At 37.2% G+C, this 16,516-nt stretch overlaps 1 protein-coding gene across 2 annotated transcripts; it reads left to right on the top strand.

Moving 5' to 3' along the window:
- The first annotated feature begins 2,807 nt into the window (after nucleotides 1-2,807).
- EAPP (E2F associated phosphoprotein) lies at nucleotides 2,808-15,950 on the top strand. 2 transcript variants are annotated; one of them, XM_006191271.3, is made up of 6 exons: nucleotides 2,813-3,002; nucleotides 5,273-5,454; nucleotides 6,524-6,619; nucleotides 7,633-7,750; nucleotides 10,582-10,695; nucleotides 15,378-15,950. In XM_006191271.3, exons 1-6 carry the CDS (start codon nucleotides 2,929-2,931, stop codon nucleotides 15,649-15,651), a joined length of 858 nt encoding a protein of 285 aa, XP_006191333.1. In that variant the 5' UTR covers nucleotides 2,813-2,928; the 3' UTR covers nucleotides 15,652-15,950. The 2 variants fall into 2 exon arrangements, with proteins under 2 accessions (XP_032337750.1, XP_006191333.1); XM_032481859.1 differs by lacking the exons at nucleotides 7,633-7,750; nucleotides 15,378-15,950 and having other exon boundaries at nucleotides 2,808-3,002; nucleotides 10,582-10,652.
- Nucleotides 15,951-16,516: the final 566 nt, after the last annotated feature.

Genomic DNA, 16,516 nt, shown 5'->3' with positions numbered 1-16,516 from the left:
CTGCCTATTTAGAGTTACAGGCTACCCTCTCCTGGAATCTGGAGATAGTGACTAGCTTGACCAATAGAACGAAGCCGAGGTGATGTTCAGGGAATTCTGAGACTAGGTCAGCAGAAAGCTTGCACCTTCCATCTGGGTCTCTGGGAAACCTGTGTGGGAGATGACCTACCAGGTAAGAAGGCTGACAACTCCAGGGCTGCCATGTTGTGAGAAAGCTGTTGGTTTCCAAATTGACCTCTCTGCACCTGCCCCTCTCCGGCCCTCCCCAAAAGGAGACAGTGAAGAAAGAGGCAGGCCACTTCAAATTGGTAGCTAGCAGGTTTAACAAGCAAGGGAACTTACTAGACTTGTCTTGGGTGCCCGAAAGAGGAGTAATCTCTGTCCCTGCCTGCCAAGTCTTAAAAGTTTATACAGAAGCATTAACTGGGTTCAGTCAGGTATACTGTCTAGGTGCTTTCAATAACACCTTACTCTCTCAAGGTTGCATCCTTGGAACAGCTCCCACTGTGGGAACAGTAGGCAGAGTGCCCGTTCCAAGGATGGGGAGGGGTGAGGAATTGCCTGGGTCCAGCTCAAAGGTCAACCAGTGGGTCACAGCCTGTTGATCATCTCCTTCAACAGAAGCCCACGGCTTTGTGGAGAAGGATGCACGGAAAAGAGAGATGCTCGGGTAGTCCCCAGGCACTGGGGAGTGGAGTAATCCCTGCCAAAGTTGCAGATTTGGATGAAAATACATAATTGTTTTTGTTTTGAATCCCTTTAGTTTTGGGGTGATGTTCTTGTGCAGCAATAGAGAAATGGAAGAGGGAGACAGAAATAAGCAAACAAATAACATGAAGTGGAAGGGAGAAAAGTGGATTAAGGGACAGAGAAGATGGGATGGAGAGATGGGGGTGGGTTGAGGGCTTATAGTTTTTGACAAGGGGGTTGGGGAAAGCCTCCCTGCTTCTCTCTGTTTGCTACATACTTCTTTTCTTTGCTTGTTCATCATTAGCACATATAACCCCCAAACAGCCACCAAAAATGGCAGGCTCAGGTCCTGAGTTGTTCTATTATAAGTCTTAGCACTACAGCCAACTCCTTAGAATAGGTCTCTTAATTTTAAGTTTATGGGAGTGAATAAAAAAGTGATAGCTGAACTTTTGTGGAGCAGAATGAATGTGGATGTAAGAGCACATCTCCAAGGAGGGCCACGATTCCCAGAAAAGAAAAAATGGGTTCCCCAACAGGTGTTTCCTTCACATCACTGTGACTCATGGGAGAGTATTGTATCTCACAAAAGAGTTGGGTGGGACAATAGTTGAAAGCCAGGGAATTACATAGCATGTGAGTGGTACTTTATACTACAGGATTTCAAAGCACAGAAGGATCCTATATAGAGAGAGAACCTTCAAAAGCACCATAGCAATGGTACAGTGTGAGTTACTGTCACCACAGCATCTCCTGGATGAAAGGTATCCTAAAGGAACGTTCTCTCTAGTTACTGACCCATCAGTTGCTTACAGATGGATCTTGAAGGACAGGTAGGATTTGGATGGTGGAATTAAAAGTAGGAGAGGGTGCTCCTGCGACTAGCATAAGCAAAAGCCTAATAACATAAGCAAAGGTGGAAGGCATAACTCATATTCTCAAATCAGCAAATCGTGCTGGATATCTATAGGAAATTAGCTTGGTATGAGGGGTTGACCCATATTTGGTGGGGCAAGAATACTGCAGGATGAGGTCAACAGATCATCAGGTAAAGGTGAAATGTTAGGACTTTTTAGGAAAGAAATTGTCCAGACAAAAGCTGTGCTAGTAGAGAGTATCATGGGTTGGAGAGGGAACAAAAGCAAACAGGGCTGTCAGTTAGGAGGAGTCTATATCAATAGTCAAGGTGAGGGGTGGGGAGATGGGATGTGGATGAGAGAGATACTGCTAAGAGATCTACAGAACTTGGGAATTGAGGACTTACAGAGGGACAGAGAAAGAAGTCAATCAATTCCAAGACTTTCAGCCTATAGCAGTTGTAAGGATGAAGGAAGCTGCGAGAGCCGAAACTGAGCCAAAAGTAGCTATTGGCTGAGGTATAGTGATGGTGTGGAAGATGTCGAGCTGGATTTGGGCTACATCGACTGAATTGCCAGTGGTGAAGCAGGTGGAGATATCCAAGCAATTGGAAATCTGAGGAGAGGGCAAGGATCAAATAAGATATCTGAATGGAATTATGAAAAGGGGAGGTTGTATTTAAGGAAGGAAGAACTTGAGAATAGGCCGGTACAGAAACGGGAGGAAACGGTCTCACAATCAAGAGGCTGTCATCTGCTTCATCTCACATATTCAAGTGGAAATGGATAAAGTCTGAGCAAAGGTCAGGACTAAGAAGTGGCTAAGAAAAAGTAATTAGGACTTAAGTGGTGACAGCCTAGCAACTTTTTGGTAGACAGACGGGGCCGAAGTCAGATTGAAAAGTGAGTAGTGTGAAGGCGAGTCAGTCGTACGTGAAAAGGCAGAAAGGCTTCAGGCGAGGATGTTCGAGGGATGTTGGGTGCTAGTGTTCAGAGACCTACTGGCCCAGATCTCAGGCTGCAACTCCCTCAGTATCTAGATTGCTGCTTTTTCACGTCACAACGTGAGCCACTGCACGTAGAGTGTTCACCATAGAGACTGCCGCTTATGAGGGTGCCAAATGCTACTTCCAGTAATAAGGCAGCTGTTTCCAAGGAAGCAGGAGCTGCGGAGGAAAGCCTCGGGACGCTGGGACACGCCCCTTTCCCCGCCTCCTTCCTTACCCCCCCCTTTCCCCGCCTCCCCTCGCCCCGGGACGATCCGCGCAGGCGCGCAGGGAGGGCGCGGAAGTGGTTCCCGGAGCGTTTTAGGGAACGGACCTGCGGAGTAAACAGATGCTGTGCGGACGCCCATAGACGGTGTCCGAGGGTTCAGGCTACCATGAACCGCTTTCAAGATGACTATGACCCTTACGCAGTTGAAGAGCCTAGCGACGAGGAGCCGGCTTTGAGCAGGTGGGCCCCTGACCCACTCCGGCCTCCGAGGCTTCGGGCCAAGACCAGGCCTTAACCTCCCCCGCTCGCTGTGCTTGCCGGGCCCGTGCGGACCCTCGGCCCAGCTCTCGCCTGCGGGACGCCGAGCGGGTTCTGGTGAGGTCGCGCAGCCACGGGGGAGGCGAGGCCGACCCTGGCGCGGGGAAGGGGCATATTCTGGAATTACACGTAAGATTCAGAAGCTGTGAGATCGAGTCCTGCTTCTGCAGCTTACTAGCAGTGTGACTGGAGGCAAGTCACTTATCCTCGGTTTCTCATCCATGAAAAGGAAGTATAATAAGTGTATTATAAGTATGTTGTGGGGGACTTTCTGTGAGGTGACCATCATGAAGACTGAACTGATATAAACAGAAATAAGGGAATATTTAACTTTTTTTTGAGCACCTATTATATGTGCTTGCTCTGGGCGACAGAGGTCAGTCATAAGATTTTCGTCTTCGACAGGCTTAACAGTGAATAGGAGAAATAAGATATTTTTTATTTCCGGAAGATATATGTCTTGAAAATAAACGTGTATCTCAGAAGAACTCTGTAGAAAAAGATGACCTGGGATAGTCACAGATGAAGTTCCATGGGAATTTCCAGAAGGGAGGGATTTCCTGTCCGAGGGAAACTTGCGGTTATGTTGACAAGAGATTTGCAGGCAAATTTAGCCATTTTTAAAGCTGTCAATATATCCTATTCATAAGCCTTGAAACAGTCTGTCCGATTAAGCTTTCTGTGAAATTCGTTACTTCAATAACAATGTTTTCTCATATTATCCTGGAGAGGTTATAGGCATGGGAGATCAGACTGCTCTGAAGATTTCTGTCGTGGGGACTAAGGATGGATTCCAAGATTCTCTTATGAAGAGTTTCAGTTAATGGGTTTAGTCTGTGAAAGGAGGTATATGTCAGCCTCAATTAGTAATTCAGTTTGATTGGAATGTAGCAGTGTTTGCTGAACTTGAGTTATCCTGCCGTTACCATCTCCATATTCATCTTGTTATTTATTTAACATTTTTCTTTAAGTCAGTTTACACTTTTGTAGTTAAATTTCTTTAAGGAAGCTTTATATTGCTGTGTCAGTTGTCACTGGTGAGGTAACTGTAAAAATAAATACTGTGAAAACCAAACAGTGTTATTAGACAGTATTGCCTGCTCAAGGTTCTGAAGCCAATGCTTGTTTTAAAAAGGAAGATTGTGTTAGAGAGGTGTTTAATAAGTTGAAACCAGATTGTGGAAGGCTCTTTTGAATGCTGTACTCAGAAGTTGGTTATAGATGATTTCTTTTGGAGTTGGGTAGTGATGTGATGAGAGTTCTTTAGGAGTAACATTCTGGCAGCAGGGTTAAGGGTGGAATGAAACAGAAGAGTTTGGAGGCCTGGAGATCCTTAGGATATGATGGTACAGGCAGAGTTAATAGGACTTGAGTGGATATAGTGGTAATGGAGAAGGGGAGCATGCTGGTCAGGATGAGGAATGTCAGATGGGGAATTTTCTTGGGAGAATAATCTGGATAAGGTTATCTCATTAGCAAAATCGATTGGTGTGAATTGCATTTTTCTTATTTACATTCTGCAGAAGGCTCACAAGCATTGTTCTAGAAGAGAAAAATAGAGAAGAAAATCCCAGGAATAGTCTGTAACTCTTCATCAGTTGAAGACCATGAATAATTGAACATTATTTATGTACTATTGATTATATCAGAAATGTCTAAGGTGTTTCATTTACTATCTGTTAACATTTTGTGTGAATATATTAGCTGTATATTTGTTACCTATATTAAGTTTTACTTTAGGATCCAGAGTTTAAAAAAACTCCCAGTTCTGTGAGGTAAACTTTTCATTGCTGATGGAATTATAAATTGGTGTAATACTCTTGGAAAGTAGTGTGATAATTCCAGAGGTCAGGGGGATGTTTGTATCTAATTCTAGACATTTAACCTAAGGAATTCAACAGAAACAAAGTTATATACACAGAGATGTTCACTGTAATGTTTAATAGCAAAGAGAAATAACTGTATAGTGTAGCATCTACAAGAGGAAATGTTACGCAGACATTAAAAATATATTTGGAAATATGCAGAAATGGTTGATCTATTAAGTGAGAATAGCTGTATGTAATGACAGATGAATCAAATGCAACCTTGTAGGGCTTAAAATTGTTTGGCAGTGAGATGATGTGTGTTTCAATATTCTTTCTTTAATATTTTTTAATATTCACATTCTTTCTGATTGAAATGTGTTCTAGTTCTGAAGATGAAGTGGATGTGCTTTTACATGGAACTCCCGACCAAAAACGAAAACTCATCAGAGAATGCCTTACTGGAGAAAGTGAATCATCTAGTGAAGATGAATTTGAAAAAGAAATGGAAGCTGAATTAAATTCCACCATAAAAACAATGGAGGATAAGTTATCATCTCTGGAAACAGGTAAACTTTTAATTAGATTTCCTATATTTTTCTAAGCTCCATAATGACAGGGGACATTATTTGTGCTCTTTTGTGTCTCCAGCACTTTCAGTCAGTGCTCAGTAAATATTTACTGAGTGAATGAGTAAATGTGCTTGGCAACCTGAGCATAGTTTTCTTTGCTTGCCAGTGAAGAAGTTTCCTGTGTTGCTGGAAAGAGGCTGTTTAGTACTGTTTACTTGTATGATTTCCTTGTGTAATTTTAACACCAGGATAAAAGGAAAAAGGGACACATTAGCTTATAAAATTTTTTTTAAAGTTTTGTAGCACAGATATAGCAGATTGAATGATGTGTTGCTACAAATTCCTGTCTTATTTTAGTAAGTAATAAAACATACTTCATTTTGATACTTTATCTCTTTGTAAAATATACCTGACTTGAAAACTTTGTGAAAGTAGGATTACTCAGCATTGGCTTCCATGTTGTTATGCTGTATATTAACTGTTAAGAATTGAAAGCATAAATGATAATGATAAAAGCAAAAGCAGATGTTAATTAGCAGGAAGAATTAGGGATGCAGGCATATGATGACCTAAGTAGAGGTAATATCATGGCACTAGGCACAACTGAGGAGAGGAAGAGTGTGTCCTGACTCATTCCTCCTGACTTCCTGTAGGGCTCTTATCCTCTTTCTTCTAAATCCCTTAAAACAAGATGTTTATTCCCTGTTCTCCACAGTATACTGCATGGCTGACAGGTAGAGATGTGTATGTTGCCAACTTGAAAATATGGCTATTTTATTTAATTAGATGTGCTTTTATCATTATTAAATATGCTTTCAATCCTTGGTGGGAAGGGAGAGAGAATAATTTTATCATGATTTGGAACACTTATTCAAGGAAATGAAATTTTCTATAATTGCACAAGGCACAGAAATCTAATAAGTCATTGACGTGAAAGTATTTTTCCACCCAGATGAAACTGGGAGCGAGTTGATATCACTTTGAAGTGATGGAAGAATATATGGAGGTTTTTTTCTTGTCAGTTATGTATGGTTCAGTCTTCAAACTTCTTTTATGGTTTGAATAGGGTCTTCCTCAGGAAATGGGAAAATTGGAACGGCTCCAACAAAATTCTATGATGATATATATTTTGATTCTGATTCTGAGGATGAAGACAAAGCAAGTAGGTAACAAATATACGAGGTGTAGTGGTTATATTTTATGAAAGAAGTTTTACCCAGCAATTATTTGATACCAGGATTTCTCTCTGAATTTTATCTTTTAAGAAATTGCAGGCAGTTGATGTGAAAACAAAGGCAGAATTAATTCATAAGAACAGATGGGAACACACACATCTGAGGACGTGGGCCTGAGACTGGTGTTGCATAGGCATCCCTGGGGGGAGGAACCGACTCAGCACCTCTTTCCTCAGAGGGAGGGCTCTTTGCCCCCTCTTCCTTCAGGATCTTTAGCACCGCAACATTTGCTTTTACAGCTGCAAATAGTTTCTATAGTTTTACTCTCTTGCAGAATTTTCCCTAAATTGTTGCTTTTTCATCAACCTTTCTGTTCTTTGGAATTGATTTTGTATAAAATTTGAGCAAAGTTGAGCATAATGAAAGAGCTGAAACTAACTTACTTATATCAGTAACTATGCTGGAGTACACATATAAAAAATTTATATCGTAAAGAAGCAATTTTATGTTTTTATGTACTTGTTACATAAATATAGACCTGATGAAGTCGGCCTGATGTATGTGGATGACCATAGTTTTTATTTATTTTTTGATCAAACCATTTTATTGAGGAGCTTCTGGGGAGGGTCAAAGGACTGGGAGAACAGTTAGACCTGACGTGCTTGTCCAGCCAGGATCTCTCCAGCTTCACAGTTGCTGAAAGTTTCCATTCATTTTTGTTTTGATTTCAGTAGCATTTTATGTATGAGAACTTAGAATTTAAGACATCAGAAATAGTTTCTATTCTTGGCTTGCTTTGAGTGGCCTTTTTGAGACTGAATTCTCATTATTTGAGCTGAGTTCTGAACTTCATTTGGAGGAATAGTTAAAAAAATTTTTTTTAGGAAAATACAAATGGAAAGAGTATGTAGCTGAGGAAATGGGATTCTTTATTCTATATTTAAGATGTGTGAACTTTAGACGTGATACTTAGCCATATCCTTAACATTTTCAAAATTAGCACAAGTGACCAAGAGAAAAAAGAAGAAACAACACAGAATTCCAACAAATGATGAATTACTGTATGATCCTGAAAAAGATAACAGAGATCAGGCCTGGGTTGATGCACAGAGAAGAGGGTAAGAACTTAAATTTAATATTTGGACTCTTTAGAAAAAATGATTAAAAGAGATGATTTTCACTATATTCACATTTTGAGTGTATGTGTATATGTTTCTACAGACCTGCATAAAGAAAGTTTGAGATAAAACTGAATAGTTTTATTTTGAGAAAGACCAGCAAATTTCAATCAGATAACTGGTTTTTTAACAACTGTTGCTGAATTCGAACTGCTGTAGCTAGTCAGTCTCTCCTTTCAAGAAAGAAAGCTGACTTTTTTTCAAGTAAACACAATTTAAAATTACTTGGAGATTAAGAGTTTATGTGGATGGGGGAGAGGGTGTAGCTCGAGTGGTAGAGTGCGTGCTTAGCATACGTGAGGTCCCAGGTTCAATCCCCAGAACCGCCTCTAAAAATAAATAAATAAGCAAACCTAATTACCTCCCCCTGACCCTCCCCCAAATTAAGAACAACCACAACAACAAATTTTAAAAAAAGAGTTTATGTGGATGAAGAGTGGATATTTTCTTCCTGAATTGTTCTTTGTAACTATTTACAAATTTGATTTTTTAAAATGAGGTAAAATTCATGTAATAAAAAATTAACCATTTTAAACAGAACAATTCAGTGGCATTTAGTGTAATCACAGTGTTGTGCAGCCACTACCTCTATTTAATTTCAAACCATTTTCATCATCCCAAGAGGAAACTCCATACTTGTTCTCAAATTTGAGTTGTTAAAGGCTGATTTGCCATAAGAATGAAAGCTAGGCAACCTAGTCCTGTTACCTACTGTTTCCCTCACCTGCCTGTGCTTTAGAATCAGCTGGGGAGAGTGAAATGCAAACCCTTGAGTCTTCTCTAGGAGGTTTTGATTCAGCTAGGGTGGGGTCCAGGAATCTGTACTCGTCAAGCCCAGAGGGATTTTGATGTTGTGTGGGTCTTTGAGCACCACTTTTTAGCTTCCATCCCCCCACTTTGTCCTTTTTTCCTCTCCCATTTTCACCCATGCAGGACTTCGTTGAATTGCCCTTTGCAGTTATTTGATGAATATTTTTCACACCTACAAGTGTGAAATGAAGATTTTAAGTGCTATGAGTGATATTGAAACAATTAAGGAGCTTACAGTCTAGCTCCTGATTCTGGTAACATAATTTGTCAGTGAAGTAAGATGGAATGTAGTTTCATTGTTATATAATCTTGAGAAGAAATAACATGTTACTGATTTATTCACATTACTGCATCAAGCAGTAGTTGCCTTTTAAGAACCCCCAAATCAGTTTCAAATAATGAATTCACCACATTTTAAGCACCGCAAGGGCAGTGATCATGCCCGTTTTGTTCAATGCTATATCCCAAGCGTCTTCTGCATTGTTATATGGGCATTCAGTGTCTGTTGAACGGATGATTATTTTCTTGGGGTTTGGGTTTTGAAATTTGCTAAACATTGGAGGTATTTAACAACAATTATGAAATATATACCACATGTTCTCAGTTGTTTTCCACACAAACATTTGAAGAGTTTAGGAATAATACCATATGATTTGCATTTTGCTGTTCAATTTTCAAGAGTTTACCATAAGCCCCTTTTAAGAATATTTACTTTTATATTTTAGTGCCTTCATATGTAGATTCATGCTTAAGTCTTTCAATTAGCAAATATTTATTGAGCACTTACTGTATGCCAGACACTGTCCTAGACTCTTGAAATACAACAGGGAATGAGAATAAAATCCTTAGGCACTTAGAGCTTACGTTCTTGTTTTTAAATATAGCTTTATTGGTTTTTTTTTAATTAATAGACTTTATTTTTTTAGAATTGTTTTAGATTTACAAAAAAATTGAGCCAAAAATTGAGAATTTTCATATTTCTCCCCACTCCCTTACAACACACACACAGAGTTTCTCCTATCATTAACATCATGCATTAATACATAATACATTTATTGCAATTAATAAACCAGTATTGATACATTATTGTTAGTTAAAGTCCATACTTTATTCAGATTTCCTTAGTTTTTACCTAATATCCATTTTCTGTTCTAAGAACCTATCCAGGGTACCATGTTGCATTTAGTTGTCACGTCTCCTTAGGCTTTTCTTGGCTATGACAGTTTATTGTGGGAGATATATCTATTGGAATTTATCTAGTGTTTTTCTCATGATTAGAGTGGAATTATGAGTTTTTTAGGAGGAAGACTACAGAGTGATGAAAATGAAGTGCTATTTTCATCACTTTATATCAAGGGCACGTACTATCAGCATGATGTATGACTGTTAATGTTTACCGTGATCACTCTGATGAGGTAGTGTTTCACTATTATGCAGTTACTCTTTCCCTCCTTTTTGTATTGTACTCTTTAGAAGGATGTCACTATGTTTAGCCTAGACTTAAAGAGTAGGGAGTTACGCTCCACCTTCTTGAAGGGAGAGTATCTTCATAAATTATTTGTAATTCTTTTGTATTGGAGACTTGTCTATTCTCCCTCATTTATTTATTAAGTCATTTATGTCAGCATGGACTCATGGGTATTTATTTATACTTTGGTTGTGATTTAATACTACTTTATTTTGATGCTCTAATTGTTTCATCTTAGGCCACTGGGAGCTCTTTCAGTTGGCTTCTGGGCCCTTTTAACATACCTATCTCATTGTGGGTTTTTTCTTTTTTCTTTTTGAGCATTTCCTTACTTTTTGGCACTACAAGATGTTCCAGGTTCATGTTGTAATCCCCATTTCTAGACTCAATGATTTCTCTAAGGAGTACTGGTTTCTTCTATTGGACAGTGGCATTAGAAATCAAGATCTGGCTTTAATTGTTTCCCTCCTCCACTTCTTTTTTTCTGTTTTAGTTACCATGGTTTTGGAATACAGAGGCCACGTCAGCAACAACAGCCTGTTCCAAATAGTGATGCTGTCTTGAATTGCCCTGCCTGCATGACCACACTGTGTCTTGACTGCCAAAGGTAATGGATAAAGGGTAACCACACACATGTGCATGCACACACGTGCACAAGAAAAATACCACTTGGTGGTCCTTGTTTAAATCAGAAATAGATGTTTGAGGAACTTAGGAATTCTGACAAAGTTCTCTCCTTTGTGCTACATGACTATGTACGTACGTATGTGTATGTATGACATGTGCTACATGACTAATCTTTATACAAATAATTTTGGTTATACGTAGTCTGTTATCAAAGTAGTTTTTCTAATAAAGCACTTGCCAGTGTTGGTAAGTGTTCAGTAAAACCTCACATATTGTTGTGGAATGACGAAATCTCTTAAATACACCTCTTTTTTTTTTCTATTGTGATAAAATTCATGTAACATAAAATTTATCATTTTAACCATGTAAAAATTTTGTTCTAAAAGAGTACTTTATTTGAATATTCAATTTATTGTCAACTAGACCATTTAAAGTTAAAAAAAATATTTTCCCAGCTTTATTGAGATGTAATTGACATATAACATTGTGTAAGTTTAAGGTATACAACGTGATGATTTGATATTCAAATATATTTTATATTATTTTTAAATTTTTAGTTATTTATTTTTAAGCTTTTTTGGTGAGGGAGGTAATTAGGTTCATCTTTTTTAAAATGAAGGTACTGGGGATTGAACCCAGGACCTCTTGCATGCTAAACACATGCTCTACCACTGAGCTATACCTTCCCCACCAAATATATTTTAGAATGATTACCACAATAAGGTTAGTTAACCATCCATCACCTCACAGTTATGTGTGTGTGTGTGTGTGTGTGTGTGTGTGTGTGTGTGTTGAGAACTTTTAAGACCTACTCTTAGCAATTTTCAAGTATGCAATATAGTATTGTTAACTATAGTCACCATGCTGTACATCTTATAACTGAAAGTTTGTACTTTTTGATCACCTTTACCCATCTACCCTCCTCCACCAACAACCAATCTATGTTTCTGTGAGTTCAGTTTTTTTTTTAAGATTCCATTTATAAGTGAGATCATACACTATTTGTCTTTCTCTGTCTGACTTTTTTCACTTAACATAATGCCCTCAAGTTTCATCCATGTTGTTAAAAATGGCAGGATTTTCTTCTTTTTTTGTGATTCTATTGTATGTACTTACATTTTCTCTATTCATTCATCTTTCAGTGGACACTTAGGTTGTTTCCATGTCTTGGCTATTGTAAATAATGCTGCGATAGGTTTTTGGGAGGAAGACCATAGAAGTAAAGTGCCGTTTTCATCACATTATATCAAGTGAACAAACTATCAACATGATCTATGATTGTTAATGTGGACCTTGATCACCTGTCTGAGGTGAGGGCCCAGATATCTCTTTGAGATAGTGATTTCATTTCCTTTATATATATTCCCAGAAGTGGGATTGCTGGATCATACGGTAGTTTTATTTTTAATGTTTTGAGGCACCTCCATACTGTTTCCCTAGTGGCTGTACCAGTTTATATTCCCACAAACAGTATACAAGGGTTCACTTTTGTTATCTTGTCTTTTTGATCATTGCTATTTCTAATAGGTATGAGGTGATACTTCATACTTTTGGTATGTATTTCACTGATGATTTGTGATCTTGAGTACCTTTTTGTGTACCTGTTGGCTATTTTTATGTCTTTTTTGGAAAAAATGTCTGCTCGGGTCCTTTGCCCATTTTTTAATCAGGATTTTTTTTTTTTTTTTTTGCTATTGTGTTAAATGAATTCCTTATATCTCATAATGACTTGAAATAATTTTTCCCATTCCATAGATTGCCTTTTTATTTCGTTGATTGTTTCATTGCTATGCAGAAGCTTTTTAGTTTGATGTAGTCCCATTTGTTTAGTTTTGCTTTCATTGCCTGTGTTTTAGGTGTCATCTCCAAAAAACCGTTGCCAAGACCAATGTCAGGGAGCTTTTGCCCCATGTTTTCTTCTAGGAGTTTCATGATTTCAGATCTTATGTATTAGTCTTAATCTATTTCAGTTTAATTTTTGTGATTCCAATTTGGAATGTAATTCCAATTTCATTTTTTTTTTATGTGAATATCCAGTTTTCTCAATTCCATTTATTGAAGAAACTTTCTTTTCCCCATTGAATATTCTTGACTTTCTTGTCAAGTTGATGGTATATGCATGGGTTTTTTTCTGGGCTCTTGATTCTGTTTAGTTGATCTATGAGTTTGTTTTTAATACATCCCTTACTGTTTTTATTACTGTAGCTTTGTAGTATACTTAGAAATCAGGAAATGTGATGCCTCCAGCTTTGTTCTTCTTTCTCGAGATTGCTTTGGCTATTTTGTGGTTTTATACAAATTTTAGAATTTTTTTTCTCTTTCTATGAAAAATGCCATTGGAATTTTGATAAGGATTGCATTGAATCTATAAAGGGATTTGGGTAGCATGAACATTGTAATTCTTCCAATCTATGAACATGGGATATCTTTACATTTATTTGTGTTTTCTTCAGTTTCTTTCATTTGTGTCTTACAGTTTTCAGTGTTTATCTTTCACCTCTTTGGTTAAATTTATTCTGAAGTATTTTATTATTTTTGATGCTATTGTGAATGAGATTATTTTCATAATTTGTCAGTTTGTTGTTAGAGAAAATGCAACAGATTTTTGTTTGTTGCCTTTATATCTTGAATCTTTACTGAATTTATTTATTAGTTCTAACATTTTCTGGGTGGAGTCTTTAGAGTTTCGTATATTTAAGATCATGTCATCTGCAAACAGACAATTTTTCCTTCTTCCTTTTCTATTTGTGTACCTTTAATTTCTTTTTCTTACCTGACTGGCTAGGATTTCCAGTACTATTTTGAATAGGAGTGATGAGAATGGGCACTCTTATCTTGTTCCCTATTTTAACCATTTTAAGTGTACAATTTGGTTGTACGAACCACAGTCACAATATTGTACAGCCACCACAACTATCCATTCCCAGAACTTTTTCGATACTCCAGACAGAAACTCTGTACCCATTAGACAGTAATTCATCATTCTCCACTCCTACCCACCCCAGCATCTAGGGTAATCTCTATTCTCCTTTCCTCTTTGGATTGTTCATTGCTAGTATATAGAAACACAGCAGCTTTTATGTGTTGATTTTGTACCCTGCAACTATGTTGCATTCATTTATTAGTCTAATAGTTTTTTAATGTAATCATTAAGAGTTTTCTACATATAATGTCACGTAATCTGTGAACAAAGAAAATTTTCCTTCTTCCTTTCCAATTTGGATACCTTTTATTTCTTTTCTTACCTAATTGTTCTGATTAGAACTTTCAGTACTTTGTTGAATAAAAATAGTGAAAGCAGGCGTTTTTGTCTTGTTCCTTGTCTTAGAGGAAAAGTTTTCAGTCTTTCATCATTGAGTATGATGTTAGCTATGGGGTTTTTATATATGGCCTTTATTGCATTGAGGTGGTTTCCTTCTATTCTTATTTTATTGAGTGTTTTTATCATGAAAGAGTGTTGAATTTTGTCAAGTGCTTTTTCTGCATCAACTGAGATGATTGTGTCATTTTTTCCCATTCATTCTATCGATCCAGATACACGCTTTCCCTTTTCCTTTCCTTTTTTTTTTTTTTTTTTTTACTTTTCTTTTTCCTTTCTCTGGTAGCCTTATAAATGCTTAGTTTAGTCCATGTTCTGAATCAGGTTAACTGAAACTAAATGATGTTGTGGGTGGTAGATTTGTTCTAGTAACTAATGAGTAGGCAGATGTACTTTACTCTTACTAGCTAGCTTGAGGTTTCTGATCATCTACAACAATGAGTTTTTGTACTCTTCATCTGAACTCTTAAGCTTTTTTATATAAATTGACACCTAGAATATGAAATAAAGAAAAAGTAAAATGTTTTTGTACTTAAGTTGCTTTTCTTTTAAATTAAGCCATGTTACCATGTTGCTTCATGATCTAATAGTAGAAGTTGGCCTTGGTAAAATTATGTTCCATATTAATACAGGATCCCAATACAGTGGATTACAAACGAAATTTTCATAGTGTCATCTGGAGAAGTACCAGCATGGTGGTAGTGGTGGAGAAGCATTCAGAACCAATAAAGGAATAACTTGAGTTCACTCTTTTTAGCCAGATATTTCTTTGCATGAGGTTTAAGGGGGGAAAAATGGAAAATAACTTAATAAGTTGAGAAAGAAGTAGGAAAATAATAAGTATATGAGAAGAACAAAGGAAGCATTATCTGTTCCTTAGACTGCTGGAGTAAGTCAAGAGTGGACATCATAAAGTCAGATGCTCTTTAAGCTTTTAAAGCTATAGCTTTTACTAAAATGATGACTAGAATGGCACCACCTGTATTGAGAGGAGAGCAGACTCTCAGGTCACAACAGGAAAAGACAAAGATTACTTAAACGTTGACTCTCAGATTTCCCACTCTTCTTTGTCTTTCTAAGTTTGAAGAGCAAATCAAAAAAATTTTTTTTCTGAGATGAAAATTACTTTGAGAGCAATAGAAAAGAGGATATATATTTTTTTTTATTATCTATTGATAAGTCTCTTCCTATTCCTAAAATAACTCTTAAAAGCTTCTAAACTTCCCATTTCTCATGTCTTGTCTTTGGTTGGTATTTCAGTAAATTATTCTCAAGTTTTATCTAAATGTGTAACTATTACAATAGAACATAAATCCAAATTCTCCATTTCATTTTCCTCGTAGGCATGAATCATACAAAACTCAATATAGAGCAATGTTTGTGATGAATTGTTCTGTCAACAAAGAAGAGATTCTAAGATACAAAACCCCAGAGAACAGGAAGAAAAGGCGAGGCCATAAGAAGATGAAGTCTAACCAAGATGCTGCGGAGCAGGCAGAGACAGATATGGAAGAAATCTATCATCCAGTCATGTGCACTGAATGTTCCACTGAAGTGGCAGTCTATGACAAAGACGAAGTCTTTCATTTTTTCAACGTTTTAGCAAGCCATTCCTAAGTAGCTAAGCTGGCATTTAGTTGCCCAATACTGTATATAGTGCACATATGGACAGTTATATTCCTCCTGCCTATTCATCTCAAGTGACATTCTGAGTGGTTATTTGAGGAAGCAGTGTTTTATCTTTATCTTTTTGAAAGAAAATGGTTATTAACCTTTATTTCCCCTCCTTTAAAAATTTTTTTTCCACAGCTCTGATTGGACTCTTTGATCATTCCCTTTTTGATAGATATTTGGAAACTGGGGCTTTTTATTTATTAAAGCTCTTTAGAATTAAAATGTCCTGGAGTTGTAAGTAACCTTTGTTTCAGTTTTTTTGTTGTTTTTTGTTTGTTTGTTTGTTTGTTTTTTTGATACACTGTTGGTGTGCTTAAGCTAGAAACTGTTTTCTGACTTATTTTTGTATTGTGTTTGCTAAGAAGTATCTTTATTTTCCTTCTACCCCATAGGATGGAGTGACAGTATTCAGTAACTGTTAAAATTACATGGAGTTAGTATTGGATCCCTTGAGTAACATAGGTCTTTCCCTAAAAGGATGGTACTTACCAGTATTCTTAAACTTAATGAATTAACATAGTAAAATAGAAATTTGTGGTGAGGAAGAGCAACCTCACCCTCTAGCCTTAGACTTAAAAATTCTGTTGTTGCCTCTTGTGCTTAACTCTTTATTCCAGAATTTCTCTTGCCAGCAACCAAGGTATGTTTGTTTTTCCTACTAATAATAGAAAAATCATGAGTGGCAGCTTGGAGGAAACTGCATTGTAGGCATCTGTACATTTCAGCTTTTTAAAGAAATGTAATTGGATTTGTTTCCAAAAACAACATTAGGAAACTGAGAATCCTCTTGTTATTCTCACCAAGAAGT

The sequence above is a fragment of the Camelus ferus genome, chromosome 6 (genome assembly GCF_009834535.1).
Source record: "Camelus ferus isolate YT-003-E chromosome 6, BCGSAC_Cfer_1.0, whole genome shotgun sequence".
Lineage (NCBI taxonomy): Eukaryota > Metazoa > Chordata > Mammalia > Artiodactyla > Camelidae > Camelus > Camelus ferus.
The sequence above is the reverse complement of the archived record's forward strand: the minus strand, read 5'-3'. Positions and strand labels throughout refer to the sequence as shown.

Excerpts from the sequence above, each read along its gene's own strand:
- EAPP (XM_006191271.3), top strand. The coding sequence starts at position 2,929 with ATGAACCGCTTTCAAGATGACTATGACCCTTACGCAGTTGAAGAGCCT. Across the intron at positions 5,455-6,523 it reads GTTATCATCTCTGGAAACAG|GGTCTTCCTCAGGAAATGGG; the intron begins GTAAACTTTTAA and ends TGGTTTGAATAG. Across the intron at positions 10,696-15,377 it reads CTGTGTCTTGACTGCCAAAG|GCATGAATCATACAAAACTC; the intron begins GTAATGGATAAA and ends TTTTCCTCGTAG.